Here is a 20,740-nt window from a genome sequence, read left to right as displayed (position 1 = left end):
GAAGATTTAATTTTAAAATGTTTTTACAACTGTATGTGAACTGTACACACGTTCCTTCGGCAGCCAGAAACAGTGGAACCTAGCATGTGGTTAACAAGACTGAAGTAGGAAATTTCCAGATGTTGCGTTATTAACAGTATCCAGCTAAGAGACATTTTATGAAATACCAAAATGAGCAGAGTTTCATCAGTCTGGGATGCTATCCTCAGATGCCAGATATGTGCCTTCGGCTGTAATTTACATGTTCATAAATGCTGTGAGGCATTTCCTGAAGCTCTCTTTGACTATGTAGATAGTTTAGTTAGAAGTAGGAAATCAGTGCCCTAACTTGGAGAAATAGTTTCCCAAATTCCACACAACAGTACGATCAGACTTTCTTTCATACCTCCACTCCTCCCAAACAACCTGACTCAGAAGGAACACACACACACATCTCAAAACCAGCACAAGAGCCCACACCAACTTCCTTTCCCCTCCAGCAAGACTTTCATGCTCTCAAAGACTAGGTCTTTGGAACTGGTTCCACTCCACTTTCAATGGTCATTGCCCTTTAAACTCAGCATTGCTTTGTTTGAGGACACATGGTGTTCTTCATGTTCTTACAAACAGAATTAACAGAAAATGCCCCCCGGCAAAGCGGCTAAGGTACAGTAGATTTTTGATGTCAGAAAACAGGGTTAGTTGATCAAAGCCGTGAGGAACGTTGGGAGTGTCCGCAGAAACTCAACCCACCTGACTCCCTAGTCATTGCCCAGTGACTCTCCAGTGGCTTTTTCAGCTGGATCAATGACTGCTTTGTTCTCCACTGGTAACCCTCCTTTTCTTTTTCTGAAGATGTGGGAGAAGGCAATCAAGCTGAGCAAAGAGTTGGCTGAGAATTATGAGAGCAAAGTATTCGACTACGAGGGCCTGGGTGATCTCCTGGTGAGTCTGGGTCAGAAGACGTCGAACCTCTGGCAGGGGTGCTATTCATAGTGTTTGTGAAAATGGTTTTGTAAGTTTAAAAAAGATAATTGATGTTCTTTACAATGGAAAAGTACACCTTGCTTAGAATAAAAATGAAGAGAAATGAGGTCTAAAAGCTGTTACCGCTATTTGTCCAGATTATCTTTGATAGGGGGCTCAGGATCCCCGTCTACAGCCCTCTCTCCTCTGTGCCTTTTGCTCCTCTGTGGACCCTCCATATCCCAGGCCCCGCACCCCTTTCCCCTCTCACTCGCTCTGCCTTCCAGGAAGCCTTTCCACGTTTCAGATGTTTTCTGACATCTGTTCATCAGAATTACTTGTCCTGTGGTCCACATCCTCAGGGCTCTGCTGAATGAATGAACTGCTCATCTTTGAGCTCTGTTTTTTATGTTTATTTTCCAATTTTAAATCTTTTTTTTGTTTGTTTAAAAAATTTTTGTTTTTAGTTTGTTTTTTTTTGTTTGTTTTCTGTTGTTTCTTACTGTTTTTTATCTTGATTCTCCAGTTTTGCCTTCCTCCTGCTCCGAATGTCCCCGGACATCTCTGCTCTTACAGTCATCCCGTCCTTGTGTATTACACCTGGCTGTTGGCACAGGTCACCTATTTCAAAACAGTAAAGCGAAACAAAAATAACCTTTTCCATGCCCAGTGGGGGGGCCAACACAATATTACATTGGGTGATTTTCAGTGGAGGAGTCACAAAAGGTCAGGTCACCCATTGTCATGTAATAATTGGAGGAGATAGTTGTCAAGATCACTTTGAAAAGAATTTGCCCCTGTATGGTACCAGCTCCTGCCATCATGCAAAGAGTCACAGATGAATTTCACAAACTAAATTGAGCTGAGGCATGAGCAATGTAACAAGTTACCTCTCTAAGAAAACATTGTGATAGAATCCTTCACTGAGGTAGTGTAGTAATCACCTTGGCGCTAACCATTGTGGGAGGGACAGCTGTCAAAGCCCCCCAGGTCTGGCTACCTATTTTGCTTCGTTTAAGGCTGACGCTCTATGCCCTGGTTGGGAAACCGCTCCCCACAGGAAGCATTAAAGATAGGGGTGGTACCAGTATATACAATGGAATATTAGCCATAAAAAGGAATGAAATTGGGTCATTTGTAGAGACGTGGATGGATCTAGAGACTGTCATACAGAGTGAAGTAAGTCAGAAAGAGGAAAACAGATATCGTATATTAACGCATACGTGGTACAGATGAACCGGTTTGCAAGGCAGAAATAGAGACAGATGTAGAGAACAAACATATGGACACTAAGGGGGGAAAGTGGCGGTGGTGGTGGTGGGGGGATGAATTGGGAGATTGGGATTGACATGTATACACTAATATGTATAAAATGGATGACTAATAAGAACCTGCTGTATAAAAATAAAAAAATAAAAATTCAATTACAAAAAAAACAATAATAAGGGTGGTACCAGATTTGAAAAATAGACCACCACCACCACCTTCTGGGCACCTGTAGCTGAACCGAGGCCTTGAATCGAAACCACCTGCGTGAACTGGAAAGTTCTCTCTTTCTTTCCTCATATGTCTCTGTTCCAGTGCAGCCACCCACCTGAATCTCAGAAAGTGCTTCTTAACCTTTTAGGGGTCCTGAATGTACTTCAAGAAACTGGTGAAAGCTAAACGGTCCCTCCCTCCAGAGGTGAATGCACACACATCTGTCCTTCTACACATAACTGCAAGGATTCCCAGACCCTCCCGGGCCCATTCGTAGATGCAGGTCCAAAACCACCGATCCAGGGAAAGGATAATTCTTTGGCCCAAAAGATATTTTACAAAGACCTTTCATTTCTCTATGTTACATGGGAAACAACAAAGCAAATAGTCTGAGCTTTTTTTTTTTTTTTTTTCCAGCGGTGCCCTTGTAACCTCCCTATGGAATGTCTTGTTTTGTTTTCCAGAAAAAAAGAGCCTCATTTTATGAGAACATCATTAAGGCAATGAGGCCTCAGCCTGAATACTTTGCTGTTGGCTACTACGGACAGGGCTTTCCTTCTTTCCTACGGGTAAGAAGCCTGAGGGTGGTCTCTCCAGCCATTAAGTCCTGCAGTCTGCAGGAGGGAAGGTCTTCATTTCTTTTCCAGATGGGTCTAGCGTCTTAGCAGCTGGAGACCCCTGTTCTCACGGTGGGAGGTTAGGGAGGGAAACCACTTCCTGAGCCGCTGGTCTCTTCACCCCCGGCCGCCTCTGGTATTCTGGCAGCTCTTTTGTAAAATGACTTCTCCCAGGTGGAATGAAAAAGGGAAAAACAAAACCATTCCCTCCGCTGGTCTGCTGCTGAGGGTCAGCCGGTGGGGGTGGGGGTGGGGGAGAAGAGTGTGGATTGATGTATCTAATTGTTTATTTTATTTCCAGCTAGAGCTAGTTTGAAAACAAATATCCCCAGGACAAGACTGCAGAAGGTTCACAAAAATAAAAACAGTTTTGTTGGAATAATGAGAAGGACCATGTTTATCTTGTTTCTCAAAACTTTTTAGAATATAATACTGATTTTTACAATCGAAAAAGCAACCCCCCCCCCGCAAAAAAAAGCCCTCTTATTTTCTCCCACAGAAAAGAAGCCTCTATTAGTGCTGAGCTATGTTTAAATATATATTATCCATCTTCCTTCCCCTAATTAAAAAAGAAAGAAAAAAGTGGAACGGAAAATACATTCCTTATAGCGCATAGTAAGGAAGTAGTTTATTCATTCATTCAATAACTGTTTGCTTAGGGCCTACTGTGTGCCAGGCATTAGAGATACAGTGCTGATTATAATCAGATGTGGTCCTTGCTCTCATGGATTTGACAACCTAATGGGTGAGATGTTAATTAAATAATCGCACAAACAAATAAGAAATCGAAACTGACCAAGACAGGAATTCTGTGCTACATGAGTTGGTTAAGCAAGGAGTATTTACCCAAGTAAAATTAAAACCTGTGTTCATGTAAAAATTGTACGTGATTGTTTATAGCACTGTTACTTATAATCACTAAAGACTGGATACAGTTCACATCTCCCTCAGCTGGTGAAGGGATCAGCATAGTGTGGGACAGCCATGCAGTGGAAAACTACTCAGGAAAAATAGGAATAAACTCCTGATACACGTAACCACAGGGATGAATCTCAGATGTATTGTGCTGAGTAAAAGAAAGCAGTTAGACCTTAAAGGCTACGTACTCTGTGATTTTATTGATATGACATTCTGGCCAAGCCAACACTTACCATAGGGATGGAGAGCAGGTCATTGGATCTGGTCAGTGGAGCCGGTGGGGCGAAGGTTGGGCTACAAAGAGACATGGGGAGATTTTAAGTGGTGATGAAACTGTGCTGTCTCTTAATTGTGGTCATGGTTATGTTTGTCAAAACGTACAGGATTTTACACTAAAAGGGGTAGATTTTTACTATGTGTCAATTATACCTGAATTTTTTAAGAATCAGGAAAGACTTCCCAGGGAACTTCTGCTTCAGCTGGGATTTGAAAGGTGAACTGGGAGTCAGGAAGGTTAAGGGGATAGGAAAAGGCGCTCCAGGCAGAGGAAACAGCAGGCAAGGGCATGGCAGGGGCTGGGAGTGGAAGACGAGTGCTGTGGGAGGAGAGGGAGCTGGGGTGAGCAGGGAAGATGAGGCAGGAAGTGTGGGAGGAGCGTGCGGGGCTTTGGGGCCACGTAGCGTGTTTTGTTGGCATCCAGAGAGCGGAGGGAGCCATTGTAGATTTTTCAGTGTTGGCAAGGTTGTCTGGCTTCGGTATGGAGAATGGATGGGACGTGCATGTAGATAAGCCCCTAGAGACCATGGCAGATGTTCTGGGAAGAGATGACAGGTTGGCCTAGGGAGGTGGCTTTAGAGAGGAAGGGAAAGATTAGTGTGATGGAGATGCAGTAACAGTATTTGATGATTGATGGGATATGGCAATGAGCAAGTGGGAGGTGGTAAGAATGATTCCTGGCTCTCTGGTCTGCATAATTGGCGGGGCAGTGGAGCCATCCACTAAGATGGCAACACTGGGAAAGGGCAGAATCATGGAGGAGAGGATGAATCCACTCACTGAATAAATATTTATTGAGCTCTTATCCATATCTTATCATGAACGATAGCAAATTTAAGACCAGAACCTACTGCAGACCCATATTTATGGACCTTGCTATAATATAGGCCAGGGGGCAGAGTCTTAAAACAAACCCAAATCCCTGAAATTGAAGAGCTTCTGTTCTGGCTTGGAGAGACAAATAAAGAAATACTAAGATAAATATCTGAGTGTGTCAGATGGCCTAGAAGAGCGCCTCATACAGGGTAGACACTCAGCAAGTATCGTAGAGGAAAATGCGTCAGGGGAAGGTGAATGGAGAGGCAGATGGTGGGGATGGAGTTGCAATTTTAAACAGAGTGAATAGGAAAGACTTCGGTAAGAAAATGACACCTGAGCAAAACCCTGAAAGGCGTGAGGGAGTAAAAGCCAGGCAGCTCTCAAGAGGGGGCCAGACAGTGAGGACAGCAGGTTCAAAAGACGTGAGGCTGGAGATGCACGAACAAAAGGGCAGGGAGAGAACGGGCTCAGAGAGCTATGGGTACCAGATTGCAGAGGGCCTTTGGGATTTTTTTTTTTTTTTTTGCGGTGCGCGGGCCTCTCACTGCTGTGGCCTCTCACTGCTGTGGCCTCTCCCGTTGCGGAGCACAGGCTCCGGACGCGCAGGCTCAGTGGCCATGGCTCACGGGCCCAGCCGCTCCGCGGCGTGTGGGATCTTCCCGGACCGGGGCACGAACCCGCATCCCCTGCATCGGCAGGCGGATTCTCAACCACTGCGCCACCAGGGAAGCCCCCTTTGGGGTCTTTATAGGTTGTTTGGTTTTAGACATACTCAATGTGAGGTAGATTTGGAACATCCAAAAAATGTGAGTCAAACATTTGCTCTATGGGTCTGGAACGCAAAGGAAAGTTCTAGGCCAGAGATAAAAGTTGGGTTATTTACGTGTCGTTAACACTAGTTGTAGATAAGGTGGCCAAGGGAGACTGGAGTAGTAAGAGTAGAGGGTCTGCAGTAGGTTCTGGTCTTAAATTTGCTATCGTTCATGACAAGATATCGACAGCTACCACACTTGTTACATATGATTGTTGTGTCACATGGAATAATGGTTGTGAACTGGAGGACAGCAGTGGTTCCGTGAGAACAAGAAGTCTAGACTTTCAAGTTGAAAAATTGGGGTCTAAATGATCTGCTGAGTGACTCTGATTTTGGCCAAATCACATGACCACCAAGTCTTGGTTTTCTGACCTTGAAGTTAGGGAAATAAGGCCCACGTTGCAGGGCTGGTTTGAGAATGAAATGAATAGCAGATGGGAGTGCTGTATAAACTGTACAGGCGTCTGTAGATGTTACGTGTTGTCAGCGTGTACTGAAAAGTAGAGAATCCACGTGAATTATGTAACCTAAATGCCCTTGCATGTTACGGACTATTTCCCCAAACTCAGAAAGTATAAAAGTATATCCTCTTCCCTGACCCCAAGCAGGCATCCGTCTCTTCTGTTTTTGTCAGCGGCATCACTGTTCTTCCTGGTCCAAGGCCGTTACCTCAGAATCCTCACCGACTCTCCCATCCCTTTGCTCTTTACCAAACACCAAAGACTCAAACAGCAGTCCCTGTAGCTCCTCCTTCCCCCACAGGGTTTTGCCAAGGATCCCTACAGTTGGATAGATTAGGTTGACTACGCTTCCTCCTTCATCACATTGCTCCCTCCTTCTAGAACCTCCAGTGAATTTCCAGGCCTTTGGACCATTGACCCGCCTTTCCAGGCCTTTCAGATTCCGGCTCATCCAAGGATGTTTCTTCTACCTGCACTCCGTACTTTCTAACTTGGGCCTTATTATTCTTCTTTTCACTTCCATGCCTGGCTCCCCTCCCCTCCCCTCCCCTCCCCTCCCCTCCCCCCCCCCCCTCCCCATCCCCATCCCCATCCCCATCCCCATCCCCATCCCCATCCCCATCCCCATCCCCATCCCCATCCCCATCCCCATCCCCATCCCCATCCACATCCACATCCACATCCAATCAAGTCTCGTGTCCTCCTGGAAACCCTTTCCTTCAGGTTGAGCTGCTTTGTACTGACCTTCTGCTTGTCTGGTTCCTTCCACAGTTATGGTCCACATCATACACTTAGCGTTTTCTTATACTCCGACCCCTTAACCCACCACAGTTTTGCCTGAATGATGAAATTGCATAATGCATGCGTCATCCACATAAATCTTTCCCGGCTTGGAAACATTTTATCATCAATTCCAAAAGATTTGGCAATTTTCACTGCCCTCCATGTTGAGCGTAGAAGGTATATTGCCTTCAAGGTACTTAAATTATCTAAATTATCTTACTTATTTGTTTACTTGTTTTCTGTTTCTCTCCACCAGAGCAGAGTTACTGTTCTGTCCCTAGCGCCTGGCATATCTCATTTGCTCGATACATATTGGTTGTGTGAATGGACAAGTGGTTTTTAAAAACATTTGACAGGACAATATGGGCCCAGATTTTAGTTAAAAAAGGATCACGTGTGGGCTTTAAATACTCAGTACTCATCTGAGTGACCATCTGATGAGCAGGAACCTTCAAAACATGGCGACATTTGAACTTGCAACAGCTGTGAGGTGAATTTCTTCCATGCCTGGGGCCTAGAAAATTTCTTTTCAAAACATCCAATTTTATTAATTTTATTAAAGAGAAAAAGCAGTTTGGAATGGAGAGAATAGTATTGAGGGCAGTTATTTTCTATGAGGCTTCAATGTGGCCATCCACGGTGATCTCCAGGGTTGGCTAGGGACGGCTGTAGATTAATCCTGTTCTCTGTTCCTGTCTCACCTGTTGTGTTGATTCGCTTCGTACTTTCGAGTTCTCTAGGCAGTGCCGCTCAAAGCGCTGGTTCCCTAACTGTTACTGGATCATGATGAGAAAGGAGCTTGCACCTCAAAGTAAATGAATGTACTTCCTTATTGAGAATTTCTTGCCATGAAAAGTATCAGCTAAACTAAAACAGCATGCCCGGTAACATCCTGGATTTCCATTAGGGTGCAAACTCCTTATCTCCTTGTGGATCAGTGTAGGCTGTTTGCACACCAATTGTCATCCTTGGGCCATACTCTGAGAAACACTGCATGAAGCATTTTCATGCCTGTGACTTAACTCCGCAGATAAACTGTGAGCTCTTTCGGATATGATGGTTACTGTGGGGCACATAGCAGGTGCTCAATGAGGACATGGTGGGGGTGTTGCACTTGGTCTGGGGAGGACAGCGGCTTCCTCGGGACCAGGCTCCCCAGTTGCCCCTTCACTCTTCATATTTAATTCTTTCCCTTGCTCTCCTGACCTGCAGAACAAGATCTTCATCTACCGGGGGAAGGAGTATGAGAGGCGAGAAGACTTCAGCCTGCGGCTGCTGACCCAGTTTCCCAACGCTGAGAAGATGGCCAGCACCACGCCCCCAGGAGAGGACATCAAGTCCTCCCCCAAGCAGCGTATCCTCATCCTGGGGTCACGGCTCAGGGGCTCTTGAACCTGCAGCAGCCCCAGCCCAGCCAGAGAAGCCGAGGGTTCCATCCCATCCCTGCGTACCGATAGGTCCTGGCCTCAGACTCATTTAACCATCCTGACTCAGTGTCCCATTCTGTGTAAAAGCTTTGGGAACCTAATGTCCTTAGCTCAGGGCTATGGCGTAACTAAAGGAGAGAGATGAGAAGCAAATGTTGAATATGAAGGGATGTGTGTTATAGCCACAAGCAGAGCCTGAGGTGAATAGACTTCCTGTTCTGAATTCTGGATCCTGGATAAAGATGTGTAGCTCCTTTTTGGTAACATATAATGTCATCGAAAAACCAATTGCATGCTTTTCAAAAAATGAAGATGTTATAAAGGTAAACAGTATTCCAAAAGAGGTTGCTAAGACAGAGCTGGTGTGGCATGGTAGATAAATAAGAGAAAGGGCTCCGAAGCATATTGCCTGGGTTCGAGTCCCAGTGCTGTCACTTACTGTGTCACTTTAGGCAACTTATTTAATTTCTCTGTGCCTCAGTTTTCTCACCTGTGAAGTGGGGATGATGATCATTCTTCCCCTTGGAGTTCTTGCAAAGATTGAGTATCTGTAAAATACTAGGAACAGTGCCTGGTAAATACATAATAAAAGTTCAATATGTATTAATTATTATCGAATGGTCAGTAGCTATAGAAAGATACACAGCAATGATAGATCAGTAGGCAGACCTGCCTTTCAGAGGAGAGTGGAGTGGACTCTTAACACAGTGGATGCTTGGAAAAGAAAGGTTTTCTGGGAAAAATTGTTTCAGTTGTAGGGATTCAGTAAATGCTTGCGGGGCCTCCTTGGGATGGGAATGAAAAGAGGTCTTCATGAATTGGATGTAGAAACAGGAGTCCCAGAGTCACGTCTGCATAGCCAATTTACCTTGGCACGTTGCCTAGTTTCTCCAGGCCTTGGTTTTCTCATCTATAAAGTGTGAGGGGAGCTCTGTTTCTCCCAAATATCTAATAGCATTTCTGGGAAGATCAAATTAAAAAGATCATTTGTGTGAAAACGTTTGTAAGTTATAATAGCTTAAGGTATAGCCCAGTGCTTCTCAGGTTTTATTATACTTAAGAATCACCATGGAGAGATTCTAATTCAGCAGCTGTGAATTCTAATTCTGCAGTTTGAGTAAATCTCCAGGTGATTCTGCTGCCAGTGGATGGCACTCTTCACGTTGAGAAATACTGGGAGTGAATGTTAGGTCTAGACCCAGTGCCTTAAATTCTAGTTTCAATGCTATAGATTTGGAAGCATTGTTGGTAAAGGGAAAACAAAGTCATGCCTAAGATCAGATCATTAAGTGAGAGAGGGAGACCTTCCCCCTGAGCTGAGTTTGACGTCTGACTTCATTTATCAGTTGTGTGATCTGGGCTTTCTCAGACCCTCAGATTCTTCATCTGTAAAGGGGATTAATAACATCCACCTGGAAATTGTTGTGTTTATTGGAGATAACATATTCAAAGCACCTATTACAGTGCCTGGCTCTGGTACTTGGTAAACAAATGGTATCCAGAGATAACAAGGAATTCCTATTGCCCGGGCTCTGGAATCTGGCTAATTCAGAGGGATGCTTGTCCAAAAGAAATGATTTAAGACAATTGCTAGTCACCTGTTTTCCTGAAATTTCATTAATGTCTGTTTCCCTAAGACAAGGTTGTTTGCCACGTGTCTGACCAAAAAATGTCCCAAGATTATGACTTAATAAGGCATTTTGGCAATATCTGAGGGAAGCCCGTTTTCAATGCGGTCCTGGCATTTGGTTCAAAGGAATGATCGGTGTGGGTACCATTTCCATCGGTAAAGCAGGAGGAACAGGTGGTCCTTTTTGCTGTGACAGCTTATTGGCCCAGCCCTTTTCCTTCCTTAACGAGCTCCTCAGACATGCAGTGTTTCACCGTAAAGCCAGTGATGAGCCTGCCGCCCAGCTACAAAGATAAACCAGTTCCAGAGCAGATCTTAAAGTAAGTGCGTTTTTTTGTTTGTTTTTTAAACCATGTGTCTCACACACTTCTTTATATAGAAGTCTATCAAAATTCATTAGAGTTTGGAAGACCTCCTGTTGTCTTCGTCCATTTGGTCTGCCGTAAGAGAAGATCGTAGACTGGGTGGCTTATAAACAACAGAAATTTATTTCTCACATTTTTGGAGGCTGAGAAGTCCAAGATCAAGGCACTGGCAGATTCAGTGTCTGGTGAGGGCCTTCTTCCTGGTTCGTAGGTGGTCATCTTCTCACTGTGTCCTCACATGGTGAGAGGGGTGAGGGAGTTCTGTGGGGCCTCTTTTTTAATAAGGGCACTAACCACGTTCACGAGGGCTCCACCATCATGAGCTAATCACCACCCAAAAAGCCCACCTCCTAACACCATCACATTGGGCATTAGGATTTCAGTATATGAATTTGGGGGGACAAATGTTCAGACCATAACAACTGTCCCTTCCATTTCCAGTATAAGATGAGAGCTTGGTAACTCAAGGGATTTGGAGATTTCTTTTTTTTTAAGCAGAGGGAAGGAAATTGAGAATTTCACTCTTAGGTTTCAGATCCCCTAGTTCTTTTTTCCACTCAGAAGGATTCACTGGCCAGTAGCGACTGACCTCACCTGGCCTTCAATCAGTGAGTTCCCCTATGATTGAATTCCTTCTCCTGAGAAGCTAAAATGCTACTAGGATTGATAGAACTGTTAGAGAACTATGCAAATGAGATCACAAACATGGACATAAATCCATATGCCTTTCAAAATTGTGAGCTGTGAGATAGATTCATCAATAATAAAACTAAGATGTGCAATAAAATCAAATTCCGGGGACTTCCCTCCCAGTCCAGTGGTTAAGACTTCATGGTCCCACTGCAGGGGGGCACGGGTTCAATCCCTGGTTGGGGAACTAAGATCCTGCATGCCACGTGGCATGGCCAAAGAAGTTTTAAAAAAATCAAATTCTGCATCATCTCCAGCCTTCATCGTGGAGACTATGTCAGTTTTGAGGTAGTTTAGTGGATAAGACTCAGTCTGTGTAAGATGTGTCTCAGGTTTTGTTGGAGCAGTGCTTGTTGTAAGAAAGAAATGAAAGCATATGGCTGTGTCTTTCCCAGCTACTACAGAGCCAATGAAGTACAGCAGTTCAGATATTCTCGGCCGTTCCGGAAAGGAGAAAAGGATCCCGACAATGAGTTTGCTGTGAGTCCACCACGTTCATCCTCTAAAACAAGATGAAATGGACATCCAAAATGGAGGCCTTCCATTCAACCAGCATCTACAGCAGAAATGATGGCAGCCCTGGAGATAGAGTTTCCGTGTGCTTATTACCTAGTCAGCAGACTATTGTCTCAGTGGAAAACTCTAGACTACTGATCCAGGAACTGGGCTCCACTCCTGGGCCTGCCACCACCATGACCTTGATTTGAGCATGTCACACCTCTCTGGACCTCAAATTTCCCATCAAAAAGGGCGAGGGAGCCCCAATAGATAATTCATTTCTGCTTTAAACACTTAGAATCCTTAAAGTTTGGGAGAAAGAATGGCCCATTCACTAAGGAGGCATTGAAAATAAAATCTCTAGATAACCAACAAGGACCTACTGTACAGCACAGGGAACTCTGCTCAATATTCTGTAATAACCTAAATGGGAAAAGAATTTGAACAAGAATAGATACATGTATACGTATAACTGAATCACTTTGCTTTACACCTGAAACTAACAATCAACTATGCTCTGATATGAAATAATTTTAATTTTTATTTATTTTAAAAAATTTAAAAAGAATCTCATAAACCTGGGAGTTTTGCTGTTTGCCTGGGAACTGACCACCATTTCCTACTTTCCTTCCTTCCACCAGACCATGTGGATTGAAAGGACCACGTATACGACTGCCTATACCTTCCCTGGGATTCTCAAGTGGTTTGAAGTCAAACAGATTTCAACAGTAAGTTATCTGAAAGTGGAACTCAGAAAACTCTTTCTGTCTCCAAACAGAATGAGAGTCTTTGTTAAATTCCCCCTCCAGTTCTTACTAGCTCCTCTGGCCCACTTTATTTTCCAAAAGAGAAATAAAAGACATGCTTGTAGAATAGAACTCCTTTGTCAAACTGATGTTACAACACCAACCCTAAAGATTACTCCCAGTGAATGGCTCTTTTATGACCCAATGGGTGTTGTCTCCTCAAGGATCCTGCCTGTGCCCAAAAACATTTTTGGAATTCCTCCTTTGAGTTTCCTATCAATCACATTCTTCTCTCCAAGAACACTTCCTCTTATTTTCAGCTAGTCACATCACCATTCATCCTAGACTCTTCCATCTTCATCACTCCCCAAAGCTGTTTGTTTTACCTCTTTAATAGTTATTAAATCTGTTTTAGTTTTCTTCCCCCAGCCCTCCTGCTGAGGTACCCTGTTTCTAGTCCCTCATTCATCTCTGGTTGATGCCATTGAAAAAGCCTTCTGATTGGCCTCCCTGCGTTGGCTTCTTAGGTCCATTTTCCTCTCTGCCTCAGAGTGTGAATTCCATAGTGAAAACCTGGCTGTATCATTCTCATGCTTAAAACCTTGCTATGGCTCCCCAATGCCTAGACTAGAAAGCCCATGCTCCTAGCACATGCGTACAGGGTCTGTGTGACTAAGCTCTTCCACTTCATCTTCTATGGAATCTACTGGAACTAAATTGCTCATTCCATGCTATGTCAGCCCTCTCTGACATTTTCTCTGCCCAGCATGCCCTCTGACCACTTCTCAACCTAACTCCCACTGAGATTTAGTTTAGGTACCAGCTTCTCCAGGAAGCCATCTCTGAAACTCCCAAGCTGTGTTAGATGCCCTTTCTCTGTGCCCTGTCACAACCTTGGCTTATTTCTAAAGAGTTACCTACCATGCTTACCTATCTTGAAAGCTCCCCACCCTGACCCTGTGAAAACCGTATGCTCCTTCCAGCCGTGAATTATATCTTAATCGCTTTTGTAACAATGGTGCATAGCACAGTACTTGGCTAAAATAAGTAATCAAGAAATACGTCTTGAACAAATCTGAAGTTTGGTGTGTTCCATACCACTAGTGATAAATTATTCTTCAAGTATGAATATGATTTTGGACAGAGTCTTTTGGAATCCATTCTGGAGTAGGAGATCATGCTGGTCGATCAGGGTAAAATGAAGAAGGACACAATTTTTCTTGAATCTGGTTTGGAAGACATTTCCACAGGAGGAGCTCTCTGAATCTGCATTGCATCTCATTTCATTCGCATCCAAAATCCAGCTTGAATATTCTAATGCATCCTATTATTTCTGACTTCCATAAACCGTAGAACCCATACTAAGCAGACTTAATATATGGTCTGAACGTGTGACTTCCAAGATCACTTACCTTTTCTCACGGAAGGAGCATCAAACCTCTTCCCAGTGAACGTTTTTGGTGTGCAGAGGTGTCTTGGGTCAGATATATTGCTCCTCTATTGTCATTGATCTTCTCAAAAACCTGTAAGAAAGATTTGCCCAAGAAAAAATCATCATTACAGCTCCAATTTAATCTTCTCAAAATTTCCATAGACACTTTGCTCCAAGAAATAATCATTACCATAGCTCCAATTTTTAAATCATCCTTGTACTTTCTGAGATTTTAAATAGCTTATTTAGCAGCTTACCAACACCATTTCAAATAAATGTGCTATCCTTATTAATAAACATGACCCCGGGACTTGCCTGGCGGTCCAGTGGTTAGGACTCCGCGCTTCCACTGCAGGGGGCACAGGTTCTATCCCTGGTTGGGGAACTAAGATCCTGCGTGCCGCTCGGTGCGGCCAAAAAGAAAAAAAAAACATGACTTTGACAAGGAAAACATCACTCCTCCATAGCTTGGTGGGAATTGTATGCCTTTGGAGGGGAAGACCTAGGATTTTTCCAGTCTTGGCTGTGGAGCTCAGCGTCTCTCCTCTGCCGTGCTCTCTGTCACAGGAGGAAATCAGTCCTCTGGAGAATGCCATTGAAACCATGGAGCTCACCAATGAGAAGATCAGCAACTGTGTCCAGCAGCACGCCTGGGACCGGTCCCTCTCCGTGCATCCCCTCTCCATGCTGCTCAGTGGCATCGTGGACCCGGCTGTCATGGGGGGCTACTCCAACTATGAGAAGGTGGGCTGCGTCCCGGGAACCCCACGGGGCCACCAGGTCTGGCGTGTCTCTCCTGCCTTCTCCAGTGACAGCTGGTGAATTCGTTTTTACAGCTTCTCTGAGAGATTTTCATTCTCCCCTCTTTGTGAATGGGCAAATGAAATTAATGACAGGCTTCTCCCTGACCTCATACCTGCTAGACACCATCAGCCACCCAGCCAGGGTTAGGTCACTGTCTGGTAGAGTCACCGAAAGATCCATCTGATAGACCTCTGGTTGATTCACCAGCTGTGAATTCCCTTCCCACTCCCTCTCTCCCCTGGAAGGTAGAAGGCATACAAGTGGACCCCAGACCTGAGGATGCCCTGGAAGGGAAGCAGCATCTGTGGGAAACACAGAGCCACGCTCTATTTGGAACCCTGACATTGTGTGCCATTGGTTGTATGGACAAACGCTGGCCCTGGCTCTACAATTAAATTAATTCAGCTAAGTGTCGTATCTGTTACTCTGGAAAAACATGAATGGAATGCTCATCCCATGGGACTCCATTGCATAGGGTCTGGATGTAGCATCACTTAAAGTGGAGGTAATGCATTCAGTAGAATTTGGTTACATATAATCAATAGAAGCAGGATTTTTAATTGCTAGGTATGTTTTCAGTGGCTAAATAATTTGGGGGTCCTCCTCTTGAGTATAAATAAACAGGTTACACCCCTGTTGAGTAACATGAAGAGTGAGTGGGAAGAAAAGGAGATGGATGGGAAAGATGAGAAAGGTTAACTGGGCTGATTCTCTTATTCCCATTTGTACACAACGTCCTGGGAAGAGCAGGGGCTTCAGAATCAGTCACTCTTATGACCCAGTTCTGGCTTCCCATTGGCCACTGTGTGCTCTTGGGGGAGATACTTAATCTCTCTGAGCTCCAGTTTTCATATTTGAAAAAAGTAAGGAAAATACATAACTGACAGGAGTGACGTGGGGCTTAAGGGAGACCTCCTGTATATGAGGAACATCATATGACCCCTGCCATGTAGTGGTGGCTTGATCAGGGTCGGTTTTCTTCCTGTCTACTTGGAACAGAATGTGTGATTTGAGTGTTCTTTTTTATTTTTTTTGGCATGAGGGATCTTAGTTCCCCAACCAGGGATCGAACCCGTGCACCCTGCCTTGGAAGCACGGAGTCTCAACCAGTGGACCTCCAGGGATGTCCCAGTTTGAGTGTTGTTGATGAGTGGGGCTTACCAGTGCTACGGTGATCTTTTTTCTTCTGTCGTCTCTTCAACCTCTCAACCTCTTTAGTCTTCTTAGTCTCAGCAGCTGGGAAAGCACCAGAGGAACTCTGGTTTGCCGATGTTAGGTTTCAGTAATAATTTCTAGTGTTATAATGGAATTCAATACTAGGGCCAGAATACAATACTTTTTTAATGCTGTAATGATTTCAGTGTGTGTTTTTTCCTATAAGCTATCTGGTACTAATTTTGATGTGTCTTTCCAAGTATTCATTTTTTTTTCAGAATGCTCCTGAACTCTGATTTATATACGCCAGTATCTGTGACTATTATATATATATATATTTTCAAAATTATTATTATTTTTTTTTTTTTTGCGGTACGCGAGCCTCTCACTGTTGTGGCCTCTCCCGTTGCGGAGCACAGGCTCCAGACGCGCAGGCTCAGCGGCCATGGCTCACGGGCCCAGCTGCTCCGCGGCATGTGGGATCTTCCCGGACCCAGGCACGAACCCGCGTCCCCTGCATCGGCAGGCGGCCTCTCAACCACTGCGCCACCAGGGAAGCCCCTATTATATAATTTTATATGAAGTTTTTTCCAGTGTGACCATCTTCTAATTAAAATAAAAAAGGGAAGAAAAGGAAGGATATATAAACAAATTTATTTCAGCAACTTTTAAAGACTGTTAGTTTTTACTTTTAATTAATATGTATGACTTTGTACATTTCTAAACATAAGAAATAGGTAAACTCATTGATCACCTTGAACTATTGCAATCGGGTCGGGAATCCATCATTACCTATTGATACAGGCGACCTATTTTAAGGCAGTTCTTTAATCAGCGCCTGAGTGATCGGAACACAGGAGGTGTGTGCGGTAATTCATCAGCCCTTTCTGTTCTGAGGCAGGACTCTGCTCTGATGTTCCCTGACTCATCTGATGCTTTGGGAATTTCAGTGCATTTCATCAGAGGTCAAAAAATTGTTTTAACTTTCAAATTTAAACTGCGTGTATTTTGAAAGGTAAAGGTGGCTGAAGATTTAAGCAAATCCTATGTTTTCCTTTATATTGACAGTCCCTGCTCTGGAAATGTGCTGTCCTGTTTCCTTTGTGTGATGCATGGATTCCATATATTTATATTCTCTGTTGCACTCGTTTTCTAGGGCTGCCATAACAAAGTACCACAAACAGCGTGACTTAAAACAATAGGAATTGATTGTCTCACAGTTCTGGGGTCCAGTAGTCTGAAATCAAGGTGTCAGCAGCGTTGATTCCCTCTGAGGCCTCTGAGGAAGAGTCTGTTCCCTGCCTCTCTCCTGGCTTCTGTGGGTTGCTGGCAACCTTTGGTATCCCTTGCCTTGTAGATGACTGTCTTCTCCTTGGCTTTTCACATGATGTTCTCTCTGTGTACATGTGTCTGTCTCCTCATATCCCCTTTTTGCAAGGACACCGGTCAGATTGGATTAGGGGTCCATCCTACTCTCATGTGACCTCATCTTAACTAATTACATCTGCAGTAAGTCTGTGTCCATCTAAGGTCACATTCTGAGGTCCCAGGGCTTAGGACTTCAACCTATGAATTTGTGGGGGGCGGGACACAGTTTAACCCGTAACATCTTCCCACAAAGTAAAGAGTTTGCACATATTCTGTTTTCCACACAAAATGGGCTGATCCCTTTTATAACTGTATCCTGTAGTTTCAGGAACTCTTGGGTTTCATGTGATGGGGTGGTTTTCCTACTAGTGAAGCAAAAGAGTGAAGGGGAGCTTTGAAGGCTGGTCTTCAAAAGCACTCTCAGAAATGATGGTTATGGTACAGGGAGAAAATAGATAACTCCCGTTTTGAACTCTGTTGGAGCTCCAATGTTCACTACAGACTTTAGTTTTTCTTTCCTAATGAATTCTGTCTTTAAAATGGTCTCCTATGGAACACCTGTATTTATAGTTTGAGTTTTATGTCCCTATTATAGGACCTTTCCACAAATGTTTATTGATGTTATAGGTGACATGGTCTTGACCTAGCATAATAAATGCAACCTGCATTTAATATTTTCCAAAGACTTTCACATCTATAGCATTTCTCATGATGTCCTCAAAATAGCCTTTTGGATAGGTGATTAGTAAGAAAATGCCAATATGAATCTTCAGGAATTGTGGTACAGCCTATAAAATGCTGGGCAGGAAAACTCTCAGCCACATCTTCGGCCTATTGAGTTTTTGCTCTTTATAAGATCTAGGCACTTACTCTAATGAATAACCTTTTGATATTGCCATTTGGCCTTTTCTTAGCTCTTTGGGGAAGTTATTTAATGAATGACATTCTGCTCTGCTGATTTGATTTGATGTGTGTGTGTAGCAGTTGCGAATGTCCTCTTGCTAGGAATTGCATGATTCCAGGAAGACTACAGAATAACTCTTTCCTTTTTGAATTGTCCACTCCGGTGGTTTAAGGGCTTCCCAGGAAAGGAACGAATGTTTACTTAATCATTCCTGGTTCATCAGACAGAACAGAAGACGTGTTTCACCCTTCTAGGCTTCCCTCCCCTTCCTCTTAGGGTCAGATACACAGATAGGAATGTGTTCTAATCGATACTTGCCAATGCTTTGCTTTTAGGCTTTTTTTACAGAAAAGTACTTGCAGGAGCATCCTGAAGACCAGGAGAAGATCGAGCTGCTAAAGCGACTAATAGCGTTGCAGGTATGTCCAGGGCAGGTGTGGCTGGACAGCTCTCCACGCTCTGTGGGCGGCTACCACACACAACACCAAGATAGTCGCTACGGCATCCATCTCCAAGCACACGTTTAGGGTTACTTTTTTTTTTTTTTTTTTTTTAACCCTTGGAATCACAACCTATCTATTTATTTGGCTAAGCAACATAGGAAGAACATTCCATTAGACTGCACAGTGTTGAGAGGGGTCTTCTTAGAGGGGAGATTAAAGTCCCCAAATCGGTTTGCTGGCTTGTGTTTCCAGATGAGAGATGTTGGCCTCAGTTTCCGTCTCTCTCTCACTACTTCTGTGAACAGTGGGAGGAAACGCAGCCATCCAGCTCAGTCCAAGGTGAAACGTATCAGTTACTCCTGCATAGAAAGGCCCCCAGGCTCACGTGGATTTGCCTTGCCTGTCAGCCCTTCCCCTGGTTACTTGTATCCCCAGTGTGCAGATCCCTCTGCATCTTTGACCCAAGAGCATCCAGTTCCCAAGCTTTCCACTGAGAAGCAGTATTTTCGTTTGAAACGTGCTGTGTCTACCGGTTTACTTGTCCATCCCCACCTTCCATCTTTCCCCAGCATCCAAATCTGAACTATCCCTCTTCCTAAACAATATCCTATTCCTTTCATGCCCTCCTTCCCAGATGCCTCTGCTGACAGAGGGGATCCGCATCCATGGGGAGAAGCTGACGGAGCAGCTGAAGCCACTGCACGACCGGTTGTCTTCTTGCTTCCGGGAACTCAAGGAGAAAGTGGAAAAGCTCTATGGGGTTATAACACTGGTAGGCTTTGTCTCAACAGCCTATGAGCTTTTTCTAGTCTCTTCTACCATTTATGATATTGATCCATTTTTCAGATGCCAAATGAGTCAAAGTAGCCTAGGAATGGCATGCAAACCCTGGGGCAGTTCGGAGAAGGCATGGTCCACTCTTGATAACCTTCACCTGTTGTTGTGCTGGACAGCGGCTCTTAAACTTGAATGACCGTCAGAACCACCTGGAAGCTCGTGAAAACAGATTGCTGGGCCACATCAGTAGGGTTTCTGATTCAATTGGTCTGGGATGGGGCCCAAGAATTTGCATTTCTAACATGCCGCCAGGTAGTGCTGCGGGGCTAGGCACCACACTGTGAAAACCACACTACTAGAAATTGGGGTTTCCTAATCCCAGACACTGGTTATTCCTGTCCTGTCTAGCCCAACTCCTACAGTTTTTCCTAATCTTTATTTTTTATTTTGGTGAAATGTTCCTACTCATCACACCTTCGAAGGGGACAGAGAATTGTGAATTACATTTGACAATGCATGTAGCTGATGTCATGACTTTTTTAGACAGTTGTAACATTTCTCACAGCTGCAGTTTTCTTTTTTTCCTCCCAAGAAGTTGGGTGAAGTGATACATGGGTCAGCCTTTTCTCTCCCACAGTTGATGGTATGCTTGGTTCCAGCTTCATTTAGCCACTCTTTTTTTTTTTTTTTTTTGTGATACGCGGGCCTCTCACTGTTGTGGCCTTTCCCGTTGCGGGGCACAGGCTCTGGACGCGCAGGCTCAGCGGCCATGGCTCATGGGCCCAGCCGCTCCGCGTCATGTGGGATCTTCCCGGACCGGGGCACGAACCCATGTCCCCTGCATCGGCAGGCGGACTCCCAACCCCTGCGCCACCAGGGAAGCCCTAGCCACTCTTTTTAACATGAGTTCATCCTGCTCTCTTCAAATGTTGTATTCTTGAACCCCAGATTTTCAAAAATCCTCTTTCCTCCAAATCAAGGCTCTGCATTTCTTTTTATGTATTCCTGTCCCCTATTCCCGTACCTCCATCTCTGCTACATTGTTCTCCCTAGTATCTTTTTGATCATCTCTCCCAGTCACCCAAGTGTTCAGTCATGCCTTCCCACGAATTTACCTCCTAACCTGTTGCCAGTTAAGAGTTTTCTTTTAGGAACATTTGTCTTTAACACAAGTTCCTAGATGGCAAAGACTTGGCTTTCACTCAATGAGTTTAGTTTTTATTAGACCCAGGCCAATATTAACATTTGAATTTGATATGGTGACCTACTGGAGACATTTCTTATGAGAGTATATCCGTATTCCTTTATTTCCTAAGATTCACCAGGATAAGCATCAGGTGTCCAGTTTCAATCTAAACTTTTCTATTAGGCCAGTATTCCGATTTTTAA

The 20,740-nt window shown here is 44.2% G+C and overlaps 1 protein-coding gene across 2 annotated transcripts in view; it reads left to right on the top strand.

Moving 5' to 3' along the window:
• DOCK5 (dedicator of cytokinesis 5) overlaps window positions 1–20,740 on the top strand; it is a 216,285-nt gene that overhangs the window by 179,852 nt on the left and 15,693 nt on the right. For both annotated transcript variants that reach the window (XM_022595031.3, XM_089912792.1), the window contains 9 exons: window positions 835–924; window positions 2,889–2,993; window positions 8,325–8,466; window positions 10,408–10,489; window positions 11,620–11,704; window positions 12,364–12,450; window positions 14,468–14,644; window positions 18,467–18,550; window positions 19,209–19,346. In XM_022595031.3, coding sequence (XP_022450739.1) covers window positions 835–924; window positions 2,889–2,993; window positions 8,325–8,466; window positions 10,408–10,489; window positions 11,620–11,704; window positions 12,364–12,450; window positions 14,468–14,644; window positions 18,467–18,550; window positions 19,209–19,346 — 990 coding nt within the window. The remainder of the gene's footprint in view (window positions 1–834; window positions 925–2,888; window positions 2,994–8,324; window positions 8,467–10,407; window positions 10,490–11,619; window positions 11,705–12,363; window positions 12,451–14,467; window positions 14,645–18,466; window positions 18,551–19,208; window positions 19,347–20,740) is intronic.

Source organism: Delphinapterus leucas, chromosome 6, assembly GCF_059928025.1.
Source record: "Delphinapterus leucas isolate spDelLeu-1000000601 "Yukka" chromosome 6, BTC_Dleu_Yukka2, whole genome shotgun sequence".
NCBI lineage: Eukaryota > Metazoa > Chordata > Mammalia > Artiodactyla > Monodontidae > Delphinapterus > Delphinapterus leucas.
The sequence above is the reverse complement of the archived record's forward strand: the minus strand, read 5'-3'. Positions and strand labels throughout refer to the sequence as shown.